The sequence below is a fragment of the Neodiprion virginianus genome, chromosome 1 (genome assembly GCF_021901495.1).
Source record: "Neodiprion virginianus isolate iyNeoVirg1 chromosome 1, iyNeoVirg1.1, whole genome shotgun sequence".
NCBI lineage: Eukaryota > Metazoa > Arthropoda > Insecta > Hymenoptera > Diprionidae > Neodiprion > Neodiprion virginianus.
The window spans coordinates 23,358,766-23,379,579 of NC_060877.1; the positions used below are offsets into that span (position 1 = coordinate 23,358,766).

At 35.5% G+C, this 20,814-nt stretch overlaps 4 protein-coding genes and 1 non-coding gene across 17 annotated transcripts in view; 2 read left to right on the top strand and 3 right to left on the bottom strand.

Annotated features, from left to right (window-relative positions):
* Positions 1-7,339: 7,339 nt before the first annotated feature.
* On the bottom strand, positions 7,340-11,836 carry LOC124310095 (tRNA-dihydrouridine(20a/20b) synthase [NAD(P)+]-like). Of its 5 annotated transcripts, none has more exons than XM_046773704.1 (3): positions 11,096-11,836; positions 8,375-8,572; positions 7,340-8,237 (listed from the first exon to the last, which is right to left on the bottom strand). In XM_046773704.1, exons 2-3 carry the CDS (start codon positions 8,515-8,517, stop codon positions 7,460-7,462), a joined length of 921 nt encoding a protein of 306 aa, XP_046629660.1. In that variant the 5' UTR covers positions 8,518-8,572; positions 11,096-11,836; the 3' UTR covers positions 7,340-7,459. The 5 variants fall into 5 exon arrangements, with proteins under 5 accessions (XP_046629660.1, XP_046629657.1, XP_046629659.1 ...); XM_046773701.1 differs by lacking the exon at positions 11,096-11,836 and adding an exon at positions 8,926-9,124; XM_046773703.1 differs by lacking the exon at positions 11,096-11,836 and adding an exon at positions 8,922-9,123.
* On the bottom strand, positions 9,103-9,176 carry Trnan-guu (transfer RNA asparagine (anticodon GUU)). The gene has a single exon. It is a non-coding gene; the product is annotated as a tRNA-Asn (tRNA).
* A 36-nt stretch (positions 11,837-11,872) lies between the features above and the next one.
* On the top strand, positions 11,873-13,040 carry LOC124310096 (high mobility group protein HMG-I/HMG-Y-like). Its single transcript, XM_046773705.1, has 2 exons — positions 11,873-12,073; positions 12,254-13,040. The coding sequence occupies exons 1-2, from the start codon at positions 11,873-11,875 to the stop codon at positions 12,374-12,376; spliced, it is 324 nt and encodes a 107-aa protein (XP_046629661.1). The 3' UTR covers positions 12,377-13,040.
* On the bottom strand, positions 12,670-16,124 carry LOC124310097 (uncharacterized protein C3orf18-like). The gene is made up of 4 exons (XM_046773706.1): positions 15,974-16,124; positions 15,222-15,613; positions 14,067-14,210; positions 12,670-14,000 (listed from the first exon to the last, which is right to left on the bottom strand). Exons 2-4 carry the CDS (start codon positions 15,603-15,605, stop codon positions 13,944-13,946), a joined length of 585 nt encoding a protein of 194 aa, XP_046629662.1. The 5' UTR covers positions 15,606-15,613; positions 15,974-16,124; the 3' UTR covers positions 12,670-13,943.
* The window catches only part of LOC124310091 (protein split ends-like), a 44,591-nt gene continuing 39,500 nt past the window's right edge, over positions 15,724-20,814 (top strand). For 5 of the 9 annotated variants that reach the window (XM_046773690.1, XM_046773692.1, XM_046773689.1 and 2 more), the window contains exons 1-2: positions 16,205-16,630; positions 19,857-20,565. The gene's annotated coding sequence lies outside the window, so the exon portion shown is untranslated. Of the gene's footprint in view, positions 15,827-16,204; positions 16,733-16,774; positions 17,273-19,856; positions 20,566-20,814 lie in introns of those variants that run through there. The other 4 variants (XM_046773688.1, XM_046773687.1, XM_046773685.1 and 1 more) reach the window with 4 other exon arrangements.

The window sequence follows — 20,814 nt, forward strand, 5'->3', positions numbered from 1 at the left end:
CGCTGAACTAAATGACATGATTTAATTGGATGGATCTAACAGAATAGCTAAGGGCCACGAATGGGGAAGAACAGCTAGGCAGGAGCGTGCAGCTACCCCCACTCCATGGGAAGAGCGACAGAAAGGGTGGGAGAATTATTATCTTCCGTCCTTCAGAGAACTGATAATCTCTTTCTTCGGAGCGCCATGCGGCCTCAGTTGTTTCCGAGCAATCCGAGCGAAGTGTTCTCGATATCAGTTCAACATTTAGACCGCGTTGTTCAGGTTGTGTCACGTTGTTCGATCAGTGTATTTCCACCATACTCAGCTGTGAATATTACACGAGGAGCAGCGTATAGCCTTAAAAAACAAGTTACTAAAATAAAAACACCCGCGAAAGTTGAAGGTCAATTTCGTGTTCCGAGTCTTCATTGCTCTGCGTAACTTCAGATTTCAGTGATGTCTATTTTTGTCTCTGTGCGTCCAGTGTCAATTTTATTATTTTTTCGGCTGATTTTCAGCAATTGAGCAGTTGCATTGTTAGCAAGTTTATTCAGTCGGTTCAGACAGCTACAGCACCAAAAATGAGTGTAAAATTGAGTGTTATTGCGGTGCAGATTTTTATATTATAAGAGATCAGTGAAAATCGGAATTATGTGAAAAGTGCGTTGCTTCACCAATAAACCTGAGATGCTACAAGAGCTACTACATGTAAATCTGTGGAGCAGCCCAGAGTCAAGGTAACAATACTTGTTTTAATTATTGATTGATAATTCTAGGTGGTATGTACATTTAAAGCCGAACTTTTGTTCGTGCATAACATGCAATACATAAATATGAAACTAGACAACAGTAATAATTAATTCAAGTGTTCTGTATTGTAATTCATAGATTTAAGCAGAGACTTCCGAGTAACTTTTCCATTTCTTGGCAACGCTGGTGAGTTTGCACGTGTTAGGTTACGGGTATTTCCCTGATATTCCTCTGTCACGTGGCGTGGCGGTAACAATTGTTACACAAATCTTCGATTTCTTAGCTGCATGGATAGGCTCATTCGCGATTGCAACGTGCTTGATTTTCAGTCTAATAATTTTGTTTTCGCAATTTAATTTACCGTAGCTTACTTAAAGTTAGAAATTTTGCACGTTGCTAAAAGTGGAATGAGCATCGCGACAGGTAACCACCGCTTACTCGGCACTCGCGAGATCGAATTGTGTTTTGTAACTGATGTCATAATCTACGTTTGAATTTACCGATGATGTCGTTTAAGTGGTGGGTTCACCTGAGGTTTAACCGTATTCAATTATTAACATTATTGTTAAATCGATAAAATTCTAAAGTCTGGCATAACGTAACGTACTCAAATTGCATCTTATAATATATATCAATTTCAATCTTTTAACATCCGAAAATTATTGATCAACTGCAGGCTTAGCTCGCTTAAAAAAATGCTAATTGGCATACAGGATGTTTTTAATCAATTTCGCAAAAGGTTAATGTACCGGTAGTCTGCCAACACTTACTAAAATAATATATACAATATTATTTCAGTAGGCAGACTATGAAACAAAAACATTTTGCTCCCAACAGGTAACCAACGAAAATGTAAGTCCAGTGACCACGGCGCAAATGATGAAGAATGATGTGCGTTGGAGAAAATGTAGAACCGTTTAGATCGAATATAGGTAACCGGATAGGTAAGTGGACGTTTTGGGATCCGTCGCGGGGCCTATGCATGTGTATGTGATAGTCTCTTTTCCGTTGGGTGGTTCCGTTGGGAAACACGCAAGGGTAGGAAGGTCGCGATGTGCCGTGATGTTACAAACTTTTGTAATCCACAGCGTCAAATGATCACAGAAATTTTTTTTTCCAAAAGACTCCGTATACGAGTCTCTCAACCATTTGTCAGCATTTGAATATTGACGAGATTGAATTTTCCATTTCTTGTTACTCTGCAACCATTTTACAATCGTTATTCCATTCAGTTATTTAGTCATTACCGATCATTATTCCATTGAATTGATCTCTGTGATCGTTTGAATGGGCAAAACGCATCTCTGGACCATCTATCGCGTTCCGTGGTACGCTAGATGGGGAGAGATGCTGAGCTCGAAGACTTCGCGTCGAAGAGGATCGCCGACCGTCACGCCACACTATAATGCATGTCCTCCAACCTCCCTCCCGATTTCGATTTGTAATCTGTGAAGAACAATCCGCATAGCAATGTATCTAATTCAAAAAGATGCAGATGTGGATTGGGTTTCTACAGAATTTTTGGGACAAGTTCCAGATAGTACAATTTTTTTGACAGTTTAATCTGTCGCGCTTTTTTGCGCGTAGACTAATCACGAGAATTGGATGCAGCATTTTGCGCGTAAATTAATAACGGAAATCGGATACGTTTTTTTGCCCGTCGATTTTGCAAACAGTGTATAAAAGAGTTACGCACTCTCGATGTGCTAATCTTTTAGCTCTTCTGTCAATTTTTTGACGAATAATAAAATTTTCAAGTTCCACGCCGCATTTTGCGCGTGGACTTGATACTTTTCAGTTATGAGAGAAAGCGCGGCATTTGGAAGCCGGCGCTCAACGCGTAGGAACAAAAATCTCGGTAGTGTATACTGATAGTGCAGAATCTTGGCGTAAGTATTTATCAAATATATCTGAAATATACAGAAATACTCGTTTAAGTGATCGTATTATTGTTTATTTCAGGGCAACAAATGCAATTTTCTAACAAATGCACTGAGAGCTATAGAATGTTCAGCCGAAAATGATATTCACTTTAATAACTCAAAGCAAAAAAAAATGTCGATTTCAAAAATGTAGAATTTCTTTTATTCATCAATACAATTAATAATTGAAGCAGCGAATATTAAAGCGAATATCATGTTGGACCCATTTTTTGTCAGCGTATAGACTTGTGTGAGTGTGCTAACCATACTGTCGCGTCGTCTGTTTCAGCTAATAAAACTTTTGCTTGTTTCAGATAATCACTCCTTTATCCGATCCAGGTAATTGAACCTTTGTCTGTTTCAGCTAATAAAACCTTTACCTGTTTAAACTAACCAAACTTTTCATCTGTTTCAGTTGATAAAACTTTAGTCTGTTTCAGTTAACCAAACCTTTTGTCTGTTTCAGCTCATCAAACCTGTTGGCTGTTTCAGCTAATCAAACTTTCTGTCTTTTTCAGGTAATCAAACTTTTTGTCACTTCAGCTAATCCTTCTTGCCTGTTTCAGCCAATTAAGTTATCTCTTTTGTCGTTAATTATATATTTTACTTATCTAAGCTAAGTACATTTTTGTCTGCAAATATGTCACTAATTGTATTTTCATCTGTTCCAGGTAACAGAGTTTTATTGACAATACTGAAAAATTAACGTTTTATTTTTTAGACTTAGGTCTGGTTTAGGTCTGGTTCAGGGTCAGTCATCTTAATTTCATCATAATCACAAAGTGTGGTAAAATTTATTCAGCTGTAGTTTTTTTTTCAATGGTTTTACAGTCTTTTATTGCGATCGTTTTAGCGTCAGAGTGTGTTTTCCAGAGTCGCTCACAGGTCATGTTCGATTTGTATTTCACTGTAGAATTATACAGCTCTGTTGTATTTTGGAATTTGTGCTTATTCTACTCCGATTTGTTTCCATTTCTTCAAAGGTTTCTGCATCGTCTTCCGATAGGTAAATTCGTGTTATCAATCTTGGTTTAGTCGTTGATTCTTTTGCGTATTTACCAAGTTCCCCATTTCAGTGATTATCTCATACCTCATAAGAAAAAAAAACCCGTGCTCGAACATCGAAAGTCAATCGCCGTTCGCCTATAAGATGAAAACAATCACCCTTCATCCATAATTAAAACAACCATCTTTCATCCATAATCAAAACACTCATCTTTCATTGATAATAAATAGGCAGCGGATTATATGAACAGAAAAATTCAGAACAAACTGCGAATATGCGCGAGAAGAAATTGATTGGGAAAAACAATTTACCGTAACTACCATGTGAAAAAAAATCATCTGTAATTTTTCGAAGAACGTAAGATCGATCTTACAAGTATTCTCCGTGGAGTAGTGCTATTGGGGATACCACGTAAAAAAAAAAAAAAGAAAACCAACATCAAGAACAACAACACGCTGGATGCTCTACCGCTTGTGATGGTGTGGAAACGAGCATAAGTGATCTTATTTCCATTGGTCAAATACTAACATATTGTAGTTTTTGAAATGACAATTTTATTCATGCGTGAATTTAACTCATTGTCAATAAAACTCGTGCTTCGATAATGTGTAACACATGTCGAATCGTAATACCTTCGGATTTCTCTAGTTTAGTCAGAGTGAATTCCACGTAAACACATCCTTCTTTTTGATAAATTTTGTTTCTTAATTAAAGTCAACAAGGTACACATACCTTTGGCAATTTAGAGTTTGGCAATTCCAACATCTTTCTTCCCCGCTTGACCTTTTGAATCTATATTGTAGGGAATTATTCAAAAATTTTAAGACTAATTTGTATACCCGCTTGATTTGTAAATGACTTAACTGAATCTACTGTTACATAAGTTTTTCAAAAAATCATTATATTCACATACGTAAAAAGAAAGGCAACAAATATGATAACTTGCATTTTATAATATTATTAATTGACTTTAGACCCAATGAAAAATCACAAAAGAAAATGATCCGTCAAGAACGGAAATCACAAATCAGTTGGAATACAAAATATGACTATTTAAGTACGAAAAATTTTCAACGGGTGATTATTGAATTATTGTTACTCACAAAATAATTGTGAATAAAATAGTTTCTACAAAAGGTCGTACCTACTGTGTAAGATGATACATAATACGCGTATGCTATAAATATTTTTCGTATACCCCGCAGATACTTGCCGAGGAAGCTGTGAAAGTCGGATTTTCAGAAAAGACATTCGTAAAACGCGAAAAAAATTATACATCAATAACTAAACGGTTTACGCATAAGTTGGCTGCCTCGCCACCAATTCCAAAGACCAGTACAGGCATTGTTAGATGGTGATCTTCGCAGAAAGAGTATCGCTTGGTATTCAACGGACCTATGTATATTTCTCCAAAACGGACAATCAGCCCACCACGGGAACCCGATGCCGTTCCAATAACTCAATAACGATGCATATTTCTTGTATGATCATTAAGCAATTACATGAATTTCTAACAAGTTCCTTGTAATTTTAGCATATATAACGTCACTCATTAACCTTCTACCAATGTCTCTCGTCGTGAAATTATTTTTCTACCCACGTCTGCAAAATTTGCAAATTCTGCTTGCGGAAATATATAGCAATACTTCGATAGATCAGAATCTTGTCTCAGAAAAGACCACTGGATTGTTGGAAGCACAACGCTCTTGAAGCTTCCGAAAGGTCTTACAACCTTTCATCTATATTTTCTTGCCAGAGATATCGTAGATAATTTATGAGAATTTTATTATAAAGAATCTGGAAAATCCATCTTCAGGTGATATAAGTCGTTAGTTTCTGATATCCTATATCTAGTATTGTTACACAATTGTATCTTCCGAGTAATATTATTATTAGGGGTTACCGGAAAAATGCTGAAATTCCGAGTCAAATAGTATCGATCTTGTCGGTAATACATATTCTCAAACTCGAAATTTATAACAATCAACACGGGCACTACCATAAATGCATCATAAAGTGGACAGATATGAGTAATTATAATCTGGGCCACTTGATAATAAATTTCCGAACAATCTTGAGTTTGGAGGTCAGCGGACAAAGTCGCAATCTAACCAAGTAATATGAATGGAAGTTGAAAAAAGGAACCTTGATCATCTTGAACATTTTTTTTTAATTACTTTTGTGATAATGATTGCCTGAGGTTCATTGGGGTTTGTTACAACATGAATACAAACATTAGTAACAATCGAGTCTTACCTCATTTCTAAAAAATATTTACAAGTAGTATTTTTGTGTTGAAAGGTCTGGGTTTTCCGCTGCAAATAAACTGCATTTCTAAAAAGCCACAGAAATCTAACGTTAAGAAATTATTTTTATATACAGCTGCATCTTCTTTCGGAATTAAGATATGAGCGTTGATTGAAGATATATGTTATTATCTTCTGTTAACGGTACGAGTCAAGTATTAAACATATGTACAGAAATTACACGAAGTACATATAGGAACAACTATACATATATCTTCATCCTTTGATTAACTTCTTCGACTATGTCTCCCACCCCTTGCATCAAATTTTCTAACTCTGTTAACAGTAAACCAGCTGTATGTTTATTGTGCATCTATTTGGACAACATTATTTCTATCGATACGATGGAGTTAAATTGACATTTCTGAATTTAGCCCACACGAATTTGCGTAGTTGAAAAGTATACAGCGTCCATTAGGGGTTATATTAAAATTTCAGTTTGTTCCCGTTTTTCATTCCATGGGCATAATAATACGCGACTCTGCATTATCCGGGCACACGCGGTGAATGATGGTAACATCAGTTCTTGTCGTCTTTACGTACCGACCGCTTGCCGGATTCAGCTGCACGTACACTTGGGGACAGTGAATCTGAGACGGCTAACTTTTTACACTAGACAGTTATGTTCGCAACACAGAGAAACCTACAGCGCCATAGTAGACCGAGCGCGAAACAAACTCAATCTCAATAATCAACATAACATAAGCCATGACCGTCGTTGACGTATCAATCCAACAAGTCATTATCCCCGCGATATTCCAAGGTTAGATTTGACGGTCATGACGGAGTTCGTTTAGAGCTCGGCCCACTAGAGCGCTGCGCCAACGTAATAATAATATCATTATTGACACATTTTCATCTCTACCCCACGTACATCCCTAGATAGCAGCGCCGTGACATGGCTATTTCAAACACTAAAAACCACACCAACAAGAGAAACACGCCGCTCTGTAGAAAATTGGCTTCGTTGCCAGACCTGACGTAAAGACCGTGGTCGGCCCCCGCTGTTGCCTTCTCTATTTAATTAGGGCTACAACTCTGTGCAGGGACCGCGTAGTCTATCGCGATAAGTCTATGGTCTAATCTATCAGCGCAGTCAGCTGCAATGGCGTACTGCGCGTGCGTTTGCACAAAAAATTACAAAATTGTTACGTTCTCCCACGTGCGTTCTAATAAAATAACATTCTAGGTTACAAATAAAAAGTTATTGAACGAACCCAAAGTCAGCAAATGAATTGCAAACTTCAGTAACTTTCCAGACCTCGATCTTTTTGCTGTTTTTTTTTTCTATATATACTCAATGTCGCTGCTACCAATCGATGGGAAGAACCTTCGGTATTTGAAGACAGGGGAAAATAAATTCCGCATTCTTATGAACGCGACAATCTTTATTGAAATGAAAACAGGTTTAAGAATATTTCGGTACAAAAATCAAATATCAAGATATGTGCCACAAGTACTTATAATCTGTATTGATCGGGCCTTTACGCATATTATATATCTAAGAATATATTCTCCATAAAATCTTCTGAAATTTCGGTATCACAATTACTCAAAACTTCTTTGAAATATTTACCTGGTCTAGTATTATATTGACATTCAATTAGTTCGCTACTCTCAATACTAGTCTTTGGCTTCATGCCATAATAATTATCTATAAACTCGAAAACGGACTCTTTGGTTTGCAAATTATTAAAATAGCATCTTTCTTTTTTGGGAAGAATCTTCTCAAGCATGAATACCAAATGGTGATGCATGCATATAAAATGCGTTGGAATGCTTGAAGTAATGTCTAACCAATCTTGAATGCAAGCTAATGGCGTTTCTGAAAACCCAGAATAGAGAGCTGGATTAGTCAAAATTCCATTTGCAGACATGACACCTTGACATTGGACATTTTCATACATATATTTTGCATCTCGTAAACTTTTAACATCTCCATTAGCAATCAAAGGTAGCTGGATAGAGTCTCTGACAAGTTTCAACCCCTCAAGATCAATTGATTCGTTACGCATTTGTGGTGTTCTTGCATGAACGGTGATGAAAGATAAACCTGCTTTCTCTAATGTCTGACAAAACTCTACAGTCTTATGAATTTCTTTGAGTAACCTAATTTTGACGGACACTGTAAAAGGATGAGGTATTCGATTTCGAACTTGTAGTACTAAGTCTTTAACTAGTTGAGGTTTAGTTAACAAGTCCACACCGTAGCCATCTTTTATAGCCCACCGCTGCGGGCATCCACAATTTAGATCCACCCCACCAACATACCTGTTGACAAATAAAAACTTCAAGTAAATGCAGTGAACAAAGACATGAACCCCATTATCTCTCACACACTTTGTACAAAATCTGTCATTTTGAGCTTAGGATTATCCTTTCATCATAACAACCTTGTAAATACTTACGGTGCGACCATTTCAGCTGCTCCAACGAAATCACCAACTGTTTTTGCTGCAAACTGAGCGATCAGTGGTATGTCATTTTTGTGTGTAGTGAATTCATTGTTGCGGGCCTTTGCAGACTGCACGAAAGAGTCAGCCATTATCATCGGGGTGAAGCATAAGTCACAATTGTATTTGCGAACCAATGTCCTGAATTGCAATCTGTAAATAGTTTAAATCGTTATTACAACGATATCGACCTCACAGTGTCAGCTGTCCGTCAGATGAGGTTAATGTCAACTTCTTGTTTTTACTCGATTGTAACTTTACGAACTTGCTGTATCTAACCATGGGAGCGCAGACTTTCGTCATTCGTGGTTCTTGTAACAGTTCTAGAATATCGGTCATCATTTCTTATTACAAATAACACTTGAAAATCAAGCCAATTGTTTTTATAAATGAGTATAGCGACTGACTTTTCCAGAAGGGATTATTGAAAAATACTCAAATGTATTCGACCGACTTGATATATTTGAAACCGGTAGTAGTTTACTATTGCCTCTACCATTACCTACAGATCAGAATAATACATGTTATCAAGAAGCTGAACAACTTTCAAAGATGAGCAGCTTTTGAAGCGAACCAACCGACGAAAATTACTCAATGCTTTGACGCTGTTTTCTCACATGCATTAAAAATTCAAAAAATTGTCCCGATGATTAAACAAACTGAAATATAAATGCAAAAATAACCGCCCCCGGGTGGGCTCGAACCACCAACCTTTCGGTTAACAGCCGAACGCGCTAGCCAATTGCGCCACGGAGGCACGTCGAATGTATCGTCATTACAAACTGTCTAATATTTGATTCTTGGATAACAACAGCTACTCCATTATTAATATTTCATAATACTTCGAATGAATAAAAATAAATTGGATAGTTCCTATTTAGGTGCCACAGTCTCTTCTATATCATATGTCGGAGGGAATCGTTCATGAAATAATCATATAACATAACCGTTCTAATTTAATAACGGATCTTGAAAGAAAACTAAAGTCTTTGACACACTTATCCATTTGAGTGTGCTGTTATGATAAATCTGTAAGTTGTAAAAAGGAGTCATTCTTAATTCACCTCAAATGTTTCAGGGGGTTTAACACAAGCAAATCGATCCAAACCTCGCCGTGGAATGATGGCGGGTGTATACGACCACGGTCTACATTTGGCGAAGTGGGAATAAAGCTTTTTGTAAATTTTATTATAAAAAATTGAACCTACAGAAAATTTTTATCACATTTTTACTAACGTATCGATACTGTTACGGCAATAAATATCCCCTGTAAAAAATAAATGAATTTTCTATCGGAGGTAATTTTTTGGCGGGAAGCATCCCAGACAGGGGAGAACCTGGCGGCACGATTTGCAGTCATTCACTCAGCCTGGTCCGCGGACGTCACAGCCACAACTGCGTCTCCCGTAGCCCCGTCCCGCGCGCAGGCCTTTGTCTCCAACGCAAACCTGAGGTAAGTCCCGTCTACGTTTTCTCTACAAATATTTTATTTCTACTCGGATAAATTTATTTTGGGGGGTCAAAAATCGGCAAAAATTCTCAGTTTATTAGTTTAATTTTACTCAGATTTTTGTTTACCGCTGGCTATAATACTAGCAGAGATATTAATTGAAATCTAAAATTCACCAACGCGTACGGGTGATGCCATTTGTAGCTATGGCGTCTCTCGGCAGTCAAGCCTTCATTGAATTATTTTCCACGCAATTTCGTGAACGTATCTTTGGACTGACCTTTGTTGAAACTTTTGTAGGAAAAAATCACTCGGTAAAAATTTATCGCTGCAAAGTTGTTTTTTTTAATTCCGTTCGAAGCTTCGTTCAAAGGGTGGGCTCAATCGGGTAAATACATAAATCGCATTAAACAAAGCGTTTTGAAAATGGCGGGCGCGGAATTTTTGTAAAATATAACACGGTTGATTTTGAAAGTCAATTATTTCATAGTGTTTACAAACTGTTTACTGCAATCGCTGAATAGGCATTGTAAAAAATCAACAAATACGACACTTTGGTGACGACTTTTCTCTGAAGATTCTACTTTTCTTCGGTACGTAGTTGTGTATACGACGTAAACCTAGCTTTCCTCCGTTGCGCGCGCTTCTAGAAAGATATTTTGCAGGGGTAGGTTCAGTGGTAGAAGCTGTGAAAATCGATAGATACCACTAACATCGGCGTATTCACTGTAAACCTCATTAATTATCGCGAAAAATGGGTTAAACTTTCCACTTCAATACATGAGACAACCTGTAAAATAATAATCTAGAAAACTGCCTATCACTTAATCGGGCGGGGACATTCACGAGATTCAACTGACTATTTCGTTGTAGCTTTCGATTTTTTCAACATTTTTATTTCATATTTGAAAGAAATAATCGTGCGAAAGAATCCTAACGGCGCATATCGTAATAAAACTCATCCTGCAAGTTGATATATCCGCATGAGTGACGTCATATCGAATGTATTCCATTATTGTTTATACACGCGAGTCTGTGGAGGGACGCCACAGGGATGCCAGAGTCATTTTCCCTCCTGCGTCCGCGGGAAGCGCCATCTTGAAAAGTAGTCACTACAAAATATGTAAACAATCCGAAAGACCTTTCTCTTTTACTTTTGCGCACCAGTATCAAGTGGATTGAATTATTAGTATATTTACGAGGTACGGGTATGTTTAGCGCTTCACCTATAGATGAATATGATTGGAACCGGCTACTCATCGAAGGTATAAATAGTAGTCTGTGTTACTTTGCGTAGTACGCGTTACGGACATGGCGCCATTCTAATTGATGCCGACCATAGCGCTGCATCCATTTTGTGGAAGGTTGAAGAGCTACTGTGGTAGAGTGGGCAAATTTGATTGCCAATTATCTTGTTAATGATTTCGATCATGATGGGCGGGGAAACATATACCACGAACTCTTCTCTCACACTTGGACCATCACTTCACTTTTGCTTATTTTCAACTACTTTCAATTCGGAATTTTCGTTTAGTTAATATTTGGACTTGTAAACGACTTTGTGATATTAAGAATTGATGAATTTTGATTAGGAAGTATGACAAGAAGACCTCGCTCATTTGTCAAATATATTAACAAATTATGTCATGTTATGTGATGTCTATCTCATAATTGAATGCTGAAGAATATTTTCATGTGATTGTACAATGATGATGAGTAGAAGCAAAAATCTTGTTGATAATTTCCCGATAAAAATCATTCTTTACACTCTTGATTGTTTGAACATACCAGAATGCCATTTTCACAGTACTTAACATTCGTACAATTTAATTAGTATCAAATGCAATTTATGAGTACTTTGATTATTGAAACAATCTTGGCGACGATTGCGTCCGAATTTTTAATTATTAACGATGACCGAAGGTTTGGAAGTTATTAAAACCGTATGTGCATTGAAATGTTTCAGATTGCTGATTTAAAGTCCATTCCACAGAGCAATAAAGATGTCAGACGACGGTTCACCGGTTGTTGAAGATAAGAAGAAGCGTGGTCGTCCAGCAAAAAGCCCTGTCAAAGAAGCAAAGAGGAGAGGCAGACCGCCAGTGGAAAAGAACAACGTTGTAACTAAGTCTGACGATGACGATGATGCCCCAGTACCTGTCAAAAGAGGCAGAGGGCGTCCAAAGGGAACGCATAAGAAGAAGGTATAAACTATGCAAGGCAAAATCTGCAAAGCAACTAGAATTCTTATATACTCCTTTAAGTTATAACCAATTATCCGCAACATGTTGTTATTGTGTTACAAAATTACTTTTAGATTTCAAGATGATTCATACCAATCCAAATATCCTTAATTAATGAAAATTCGTCATTGACTTTCATAGGCTAGTGCAGTAAAAGTTGCAACTGCGCCGCGTGGCCGTGGTAGACCGAAGAAGGTAGAAGAAAAGCCAGAAAGCACTGGTGAGGAAGAAGATGAACAGGAGGAAGAGGAAGAGGAGAATTGAAGTAACTGAGTCACCCTAGCTTTGATTCACTCTCAGATACCCTTGAAAAAAATCCTCGTTCCTTTATTTTAAGTTTTACTATTCCATAACTTGTTGAAAGCTCACACCAAGTGACACCGAAATTCATTATATTCCGAATTTAATAACAAAAGGAGGTAGAGAGAAAAAGTTTTAAAAAAGTAAAACAAAAAAAAATGAGAAAATGAAAAAGCTAACAGAAGTTATTTGAGAAGCCAAGCTTTCAAAGAACACTACTTGTATAAACCGTATGTAATGTATTTTTTAGTATTTAGACACGTTTTGATTTATTACTAAATATTGAAAATGTGAACAAACATTTAAGACTTTAGGCATCCAAGCCCGGGTTCATCTGTACTGTACGACCCAATTTCATTTTTAAACAATGGTTTTTAGTATCTTCAAATACGATTATATTACCTTATGGCACTTCTATATATTAATATTATAAGTAAAAATGGCTCTGCTCCGAAATATAAGAAGCAACTAACTTCGTAATCACTAAATATCCGTAAACCTGGTGGAGTACTTTCCATGTGAAAAGATGTAGAAAGTATTGCTACAATGTCAAACGAAATCTTATTTCTGATTAAACATACATTGTGTGAATGTCAAATTTGTATTAAATAAACTATAAACAAAATAATTTGTAATAATTTATTCCTTTTTAGGAGTCCTCACCGTTCTTTGTGTTAAGGAGTTTATATTCGACCTGTGTACCTAATTAATGAATTGCATAAGGATTTGCATGCAGGAATTAACTACAGAGAATAACTAGGGGAAATCATTTGTGCATTTTATTATGCAAAAATAAGTAGGCATAATAGGATACGTAAGTTACATAATTAATGTGGGCTATAAACTATTAGTAGATAATACTGAAATTGATTTACTTGAAATAGGCAATCAGATATCGTTTACATTTGATTTCACTATATTACATGCTATGGACTAGATAGTTTTTATTCATACAGTGCCAACGCTGTATTCTTCGATATTCATAATATTGCAATATATGTACGAACAATATAAAAGTTAGATTATCTTTGGCTGATTGTACGTAGCAGTGATTAATGCTACTATACATTTACATGTTAATGCTGTACCTACTAAGTAAAACTTTTCGTTACTTTAAGCAACTGAAATAATACTAATTATAATTAATAATCGCTTTGAGTAAAAACGTGTCAACGTCAAGTGTGATGAATATGTGCTAAAATACTTTACGATCTATATCACGTGTTGCAATTTAAGATGAACAGAATGGTGCTGGCTACGCGCAAGTGATTTGCTTAGAGATTGCTAAATGTTTAAATTACAGAGCTCATATTCAAATAAAAAACTTACTTCAGCTCCAGCCTTACAAATAAACGTCTCTACCTATTAATACGAATAAGATTCTTTACTAGATTGGATTCTTTCGTTACATGTACGTATATCTACGTACACACATGTATATAATTAATATCAAGTGAATACTATTACGTAGTAATAACGATCATAACTATTTTAAAGGATTATAACTTTGGTTCAAAATAATACGACTCCTTCAGTGGCTGCTGAACAGTTCTGCATTTTCCTCCGTGTCCATTGATTGATAGCCTTGCTGAAAACAATAGTTTGATTTTTATTCGAAAGTCAATGCATATACTTATTGATAAATTCTGCTTACTCTCTTTTGACGAGTATCGAAATTCTCATCTAGCAGCTCAGTTTCCCAATCATCTTCTCCCTCTTCGCCAGGATCAAAATTGTATAATGGCATTAATCTGTGCCTCAATCGTTCCAATTTACGCTTTCGTGATATAATCAATACCTATAAAGACACACATAATCTTAGATTGCTTATGATTTCAAGCCTTGGTGGAATATCCATGAGTTTATCTATGAGTATTCTTGAAAAAACAGTGTATTCTTATGTATGCACAATGCCATATCGGTTGAAATGTCTGTGTAAAAACTAGATCGAAATTTCAGTCAAATTTGTAATGTACAAAACTGATGTCTACCCATTAATTTGTCACAAATACTAACACACATGTGAATATGATATCAGTGACATAGACATCTTTTCTATATAGCCCTACCAAATGTGGTTATTCCTCCGCAAATTTTGAATTATTAAAACACGGATTACAATCAAAATTTCTTCATAGAATTCAATTGATTAGGTATTCAGTTCATACAAAATTATATTCCTTATAGCAATGAATGATGTGTACAAGTGAACAATTTTCTTCAATTATCTTATATTATGGTGTCTATCAAGCTTTACATTTCACTCCTGGAATTTTATTATCTCAACTTGCAAGATGCCACATGAAATGGTTTGAAGAAATAATTTGGCAAATGGTGTATGTGATTTAATTTGCCAGCAGAATTTACAACATTTGTTTCAGATGATTAACTTATTATCTGTAGTGTGATCCAAGAGCTTAAGTCTTCTGTGATATCGCCACCCAAAATCATACTCCAATGATTTAAGGATATTACCTGCTCATATTCAAAAACAACATTATGTGGGTCACATTTCGAAGTTGAAATATACATTTGGGTCACCTCTTGGGCGAAACTTGCAAATTTAGTACTTGGATTGGAAATGAGTTGGTTCAAAATGAGCTATCTAGCATTGTCGTTAACATGCAGTAATGTTCCTTTAATGTTTAGCCAAATTGGTAACCTAGATGAATAAATGATTCTCAATTCAAGAGCAAACCAATTAAAATTGATCTAGAAGCTGGTAATTTACTGTGTATAAATTAAAGCATTGTATAATGACTCCATCCACTTTATACGCTACTATAATAATTTTCAATAAAATCCTTACCACAGCAGATAGTATTACAACGAAGATCATAACTCCTAAAGGAACAAAAATATACTGGACTCCTTCAGGGGGTCCAAATTCATCGAATGGTTCTTCCGTCGTAGAGCAGATAGTACCTTTGGTGGTAGAATCAATGGGGGAAGATTGGGTAGAGTTTGTTGCACCATCAATAGCTTTGGTCAGGTTTTCGATGATGTCAGTAATTCTGCTGGTATTTACCACACTTGTTGACATTTCAGTTTGAATTTGTTCTGGAAACTCTGTTGATGTACTTTCATTTGTAACATCGTAGAAAGCAGACGTAGATTCCCAAGATAAACTTGATAAGTTATTCAACAAAGTTGATGGGAAAGTAAAGTTGTCAGATGTACTTGGGTCCACCATGACTTTATCTGTATCAGAAAAGACAGCTTGAAGAAATTTACGATTGTAAAAGTAGGTACAGTGTGAAAAAAGGTGCACAATAGTAGGTCATACAATGACATATCGTGTTTTTAGACTGTTGCCTGCTGGCCAATAACAAATGAATGTTGGTTTGAGATTGTCGTGCAGTAATTATGCGAGGTGAAAATATCAGTTTTTAGACTCTTGTAGTAAGAAATGCAGTAAGTATAAACAAAGTATAGCTTTATACCTCTTGCAATGAAAGTGACGAGTTTCGTTTGAGGTTAACAACAAAAGCAACGACCAGTGGACGACTCGATTCACGATCGAAACATAATTATGTTCAACATTTAATAATTTTTATTTACAATACTGGAGACGAGTGCATGCTTTGTAATGAGGAAGTTCAGGAGAAAGACGTGTTATGACATTTTGACGTTTCCGTTTATTACCAACGAGGCAAAACCGTGGGTAAAATCTTTGCCAGAACGATGCAGCAGGCAAGCATGAACCGAGTATGTATCAGCGTGGCCACTCGTCGCGATTCGTTTTGTTTTTTTTTTACAACTCAGCTCGGTATCGTCAGATCAGTGGGATCAGTGGTACTGTCGATGTTCGTACTTGTAAAAAAAATTCGATTCTCAATGGCGTAAGACGTAAGAAGTAATTGAGTAATTCTATTGTTCGATGATATTCCGTCGTTGTTGATTTATCAACGAAGCGGGCAACACGGTAACGGTTTGACGTAACAGGAGAAAACATTGATGACTAGGTTGGATTAAAATTAGCTGGTTTCTGTGTGCGTGTACGACATACGTATGCGTCCAGCACGTATACCTCTGTGGGGCACGAAAAAAAAGACAGAAGAAAAAAACAAATGATAATGCAAAAAAAAAATAAGACAACGAAAAGTTTAAATGGCGCCAGTGAAAGTTCCGCATAGTACCGAGAGAGCGCGCAGTTTGCAGTAAAAAAAAAAATGGTGATGATTTGGGTGTAGTCGGGTGATTTTCTGCAAAATAAATGTGAGTAAGAGTGAATTAAGAAAGTTACAGTGTTGTTAATTGATTAGCAACGAGCTTAAACTATATGGATATATGTAGAGGATCGGAAGGCCAATGAGAATGGTAAAGACGGTCAATTTATTCCCGATAAGCCAGTCGTGTAGGTGCCTGTCGCTCGTGCATCTCTGCATGACAAGTACCGATGCTCGCTTGCTCCTTTCGACGTTTTTATTAGTCAAAAGTATTGTTATACCTAGGAAATATACGACTCGTGAAAACGTATCCCTACTTCGAATATTTACCGAGCTTTTTTGGGGTCAGACAGTGCGTAAAATACGCCCTGACGCGATATTTTTGGGATAGATGTCACATCGGGGACGGATATGTGTTGGTGGGTGGTTGATTTTAACTCTCTTGAACGTGTGTCACTAGAATGTGCACGTACACACACTCGCGTGCAGTACGCACGAGAATTCTGAAGCCTTGACACTTGCTACATCTGTCAAAAATTTTCAAACTTCATTATTATTTATCAAGTGATGATATTTGTCGTTTATTGTTTTAACTCTGGTGAGTGTCGTGTTACAACACTTTGTCACAAATTGAATTACACAGTACCCCTTCAACAGTGATTATTTCTGCCTCTTCTACCTGCATAAGTATGTACGTATGCATTACACAGTTTTAAGACTTACTTTTACCTATATTAGTAAAGTTTTTAACAAATTTTCAAATCAACGCCAAATCCGAGATTTAAAACATACAACATATTCTGTGAAGATGATTGGTCAATTTACTAATCACTAAAGTAGCTCATTAAATCCTAAACGGAATATAACATAACATAACAGATCATCGTATAGTGTGACAAAGATGATAGATTTTTAATGACTTTCAAAGAATTTCACAGCAGCTAGCCTTTGATAAAAATAAATATGCAAATTAATACCTTGAAATTACTAAGCGGAAGGCGTATTTCTGTCACACTGTCGTGTTAGGTGTAAGCATATACAACGCATACACGCATACAATATAAAATATAACCTATATAGGTACATTTAAACAACATTTATAATTCAATATCTAAACTACACAACATATATTGTGTAGTCCATGACTATACCTAGGGCACATTACCTAATAAGAACTGGCATATATGGTTATCTTGTCAGAACATCTTGTACTTACTGCAATATATAATACATGCGGACATATATGCTTGTGACCCGAGCCATTTAATTAACTGGTACGATCAGGCAGAAGAAAGACCATTGCCACTGGTCTTCCTATCTATTTATGTCTTTGAAGCTTCAGTAAGAAGCTTTTGTGCAATTTTCTATTAATGTGACGATAATTTGGCAGGTCAAGCTTTCCTTTATTTACATACTCCAACTTTTCACTGTAGATACACTCTAAACTATTGATATTGTGTATGTGTTTGGTTAGATGATCATACTAATCAAAGTAGTTTCAAAACAGACAAATTGTGAAATACAGATTTGCAGAGGCGGTGAAAGTCGGTTAAATTACATTTGATTAAAATAATACCCCTTATGATTGCAGCAAACTTTAAACCTAATAATTTGACCCTTGAAAGCATAATTACTAGCATTATTAAGGTAGTCGAATTATTTATTTTATTTTATGACCGTCAAATGCTTGTGTTTGTCTATTTGTTATAGATCGTTGCTCATTTAGTTGAAATATAAATTCTGAAGAACAATGTCAATACTTGACTACAGATGTGAAGTACAAATTGAACTCAGTTGTTAATTTCTGTCATAGATTGAGCTTAATTTATAATTCAATTTGTATTTCACGCACTATTATGAAGAAAAAGGAAAAATACAAGCAGTAAAACTATGGATATCGAAATGTTTTGTGAAAGAGATGTTTGGAATGATTTGGATAATTAATTGTCCAGTTTTAGAAAACTAAACAGTAAATGTCCAGGTGTAGACTTATTTTTTTAATTTTTCCATAAAGATTATGATATCTTCACTGTCCAGAAATGTGACAATTTAGTAGTGATTTAGTTGGCTAGAAATGAATAAACATCGTACAAAGTCAATGTGTGATTAAGGTGTTCAAAAACATAATATTTGTTTTCCACTTCTATGACTTAAATCTGTTATTCCCAAATCCAAGCTTCAACATCTTGTAATCTAAGTTTTGAATTGACTTGCAGTTTTTTATGTTAAATAACAAGTAAAAGAGCACACATATTTTTCTACACTAGATAACTTTTAAATGGAAAATTGTAAAGACAGTTTGATAAAACTGTTATAAAGTTCAAAAAAGATGAACGCCTCTTAATATCAAAAATTCCTTTATTCTCACCCCGTGTTTGCCATGGTGAATCACATTTTACAGGTTTATCATGTACAGTAGACATATACTATTGGGGAGTATTATATATTTGCTGGATCTGTGATCCAACGGTTACAAGAAATAAAGGATTAACTTATGGATTTTAATGAAAATATATCGTGAAGTGCTGGTTTAACTAATTGCCCATAAAGAATTCATGGTTATCGATGTTTTGAATATTTCAAGTGTGATAATCTTGGCTTTTTCAATGTGAATATTTAAGTCTTTTATGGTGGATTAGTTAGGATGGCACTGAAAATAGGTTGGGCTAATTTTATCCGAGACTCATTCAAATTAGCATCAGCTGAATTAGAAAAAAAATCTGTCCAAAAGTACAACTCTGTATCAATTAGAAGCGGTGTCTACTATGTGATTGAAGCTACTAACGTTACTGTAACGATATATGTTGAGGAAAAGTCATTACTTCACACCATTAAAATTGTCTGAAATTTAGTAAACCATACTGAACCAAACATACCCATATTTTTCAAAGCCAACTTCTTAAAAGTCATTCTAAATCTATAAAATAATGAATTGCCTCCTGATGCTTAGTGACATTAACGTTACTTACCTCAACCTCGTTGCCTACAAGCAAGTTCTTTTCCCATTTTGAGCAATACCGATTTCTGGGATACTTTGAGTTTAATTTTTTTTCCAAGTTCAGTCTTTAAGTATTTGAATAATCCAAAATACGGAGTGCAAAAAAACAAAATTCGTTTTAGGATCATAATTTCAAATTGAGATATGAGGAGTTACTATTTGACTCAGGTGTTTATCTTTTTATTTGGAGTCAATTTTCTAGATCAGTGTAATAGAAATTATGCAATAAGATAATCGATAAATTCTTATCGTATTGTATGGTTTTTATGTTGGACAGAATGTTAGCGAAAAGAATATGACGAGGAGCTGCCGAGGCAAGAAAAAATCGAAAGCAGAAATCAACTGAGCACCACACGGTCTTTATCTACAGTCCACAACAATCAACAACCACGACGACTCCAACCAATCTCCAATTAAATATCGTCCGTCATTTACTCCGTGCTAGATAGTATCACTAAACATTTGGCAATCAATTTTGAATCATCACTCAAGATGAAAAAAAATTCAAAAATTTGAGTAACGCATTACTAACGAGAACCTTTAAATTTCTTTTCTTGCAAAAAATCTTATTAATATTTTTATTTGGTTTGAATTAAAAAAAAATCCACAAAAGTTACTAAAACTAAATAATGTCAACTTAAATTCAGTAATTTACATTTAAATAAATTTGGATTCATTAAATTAATATATCTATTGAACGTTTTTTTTAGTAATCCATCAATTCAACATAAAAGCAAAATAGCCTTTAACATTCAACAATCAATAACGTAACATTAATTGTAAAATAAAACACGCAAATTTCATTGCATCAAATGACTCGGCTCAGTGTTACAAAAAGTGTAATGTCTTATTTGACGTATGATTGTCGATTGAAGAATACTACGCAGTTCAGAGTTTCGGCGATTGTTATTTTTGGAACACCTGGATTGGACTTGGCATAAAACTTGGGCTAAAAGAAGTATAAATATCGACCTGGAATTGAATGAGTAAATAACCCAATCTTAAAAAATATTTCATAAACTGAGCAGACTTTGATTGGATAGGGAACACGTGTAATTAGAGTTTCTAAAACGAAACGAGTAAATACAGCTGCCATCTAAAGGGATTTCCTTTTTTTAATTTTCAGTAAAAATACCGTAAGGGAATATATATTTTTGTTTTAGAGACTTGTTACAATTAAAAGGAATTATCTATAGCCATAAAAAGAAGATATTATAACTGGTTTGAAAAACATT

Excerpts from the sequence above, each read along its gene's own strand:
- LOC124310095 (XM_046773700.1), bottom strand. The coding sequence starts at position 8,761 with ATGATGACCGATATTCTAGAACTGTTACAAGAACCACGAATGACGAAA. Across the intron at positions 8,573-8,684 it reads CCCATGGTTAGATACAGCAA|ATTGCAATTCAGGACATTGG; the intron begins GTTCGTAAAGTT and ends AACTATTTACAG. Across the intron at positions 8,238-8,374 it reads GCAGCTGAAATGGTCGCACC|GTATGTTGGTGGGGTGGATC; the intron begins GTAAGTATTTAC and ends ATTTGTCAACAG.
- LOC124310096 (XM_046773705.1), top strand. The coding sequence starts at position 11,873 with ATGTCAGACGACGGTTCACCGGTTGTTGAAGATAAGAAGAAGCGTGGT. Across the intron at positions 12,074-12,253 it reads AGGGAACGCATAAGAAGAAG|GCTAGTGCAGTAAAAGTTGC; the intron begins GTATAAACTATG and ends TGACTTTCATAG.
- LOC124310097 (XM_046773706.1), bottom strand. The coding sequence starts at position 15,605 with ATGGTGGACCCAAGTACATCTGACAACTTTACTTTCCCATCAACTTTG. Across the intron at positions 14,211-15,221 it reads TTGTAATACTATCTGCTGTG|GTATTGATTATATCACGAAA; the intron begins GTAAGGATTTTA and ends GTGTCTTTATAG. Across the intron at positions 14,001-14,066 it reads TCGATACTCGTCAAAAGAGA|CAAGGCTATCAATCAATGGA; the intron begins GTAAGCAGAATT and ends TATTGTTTTCAG.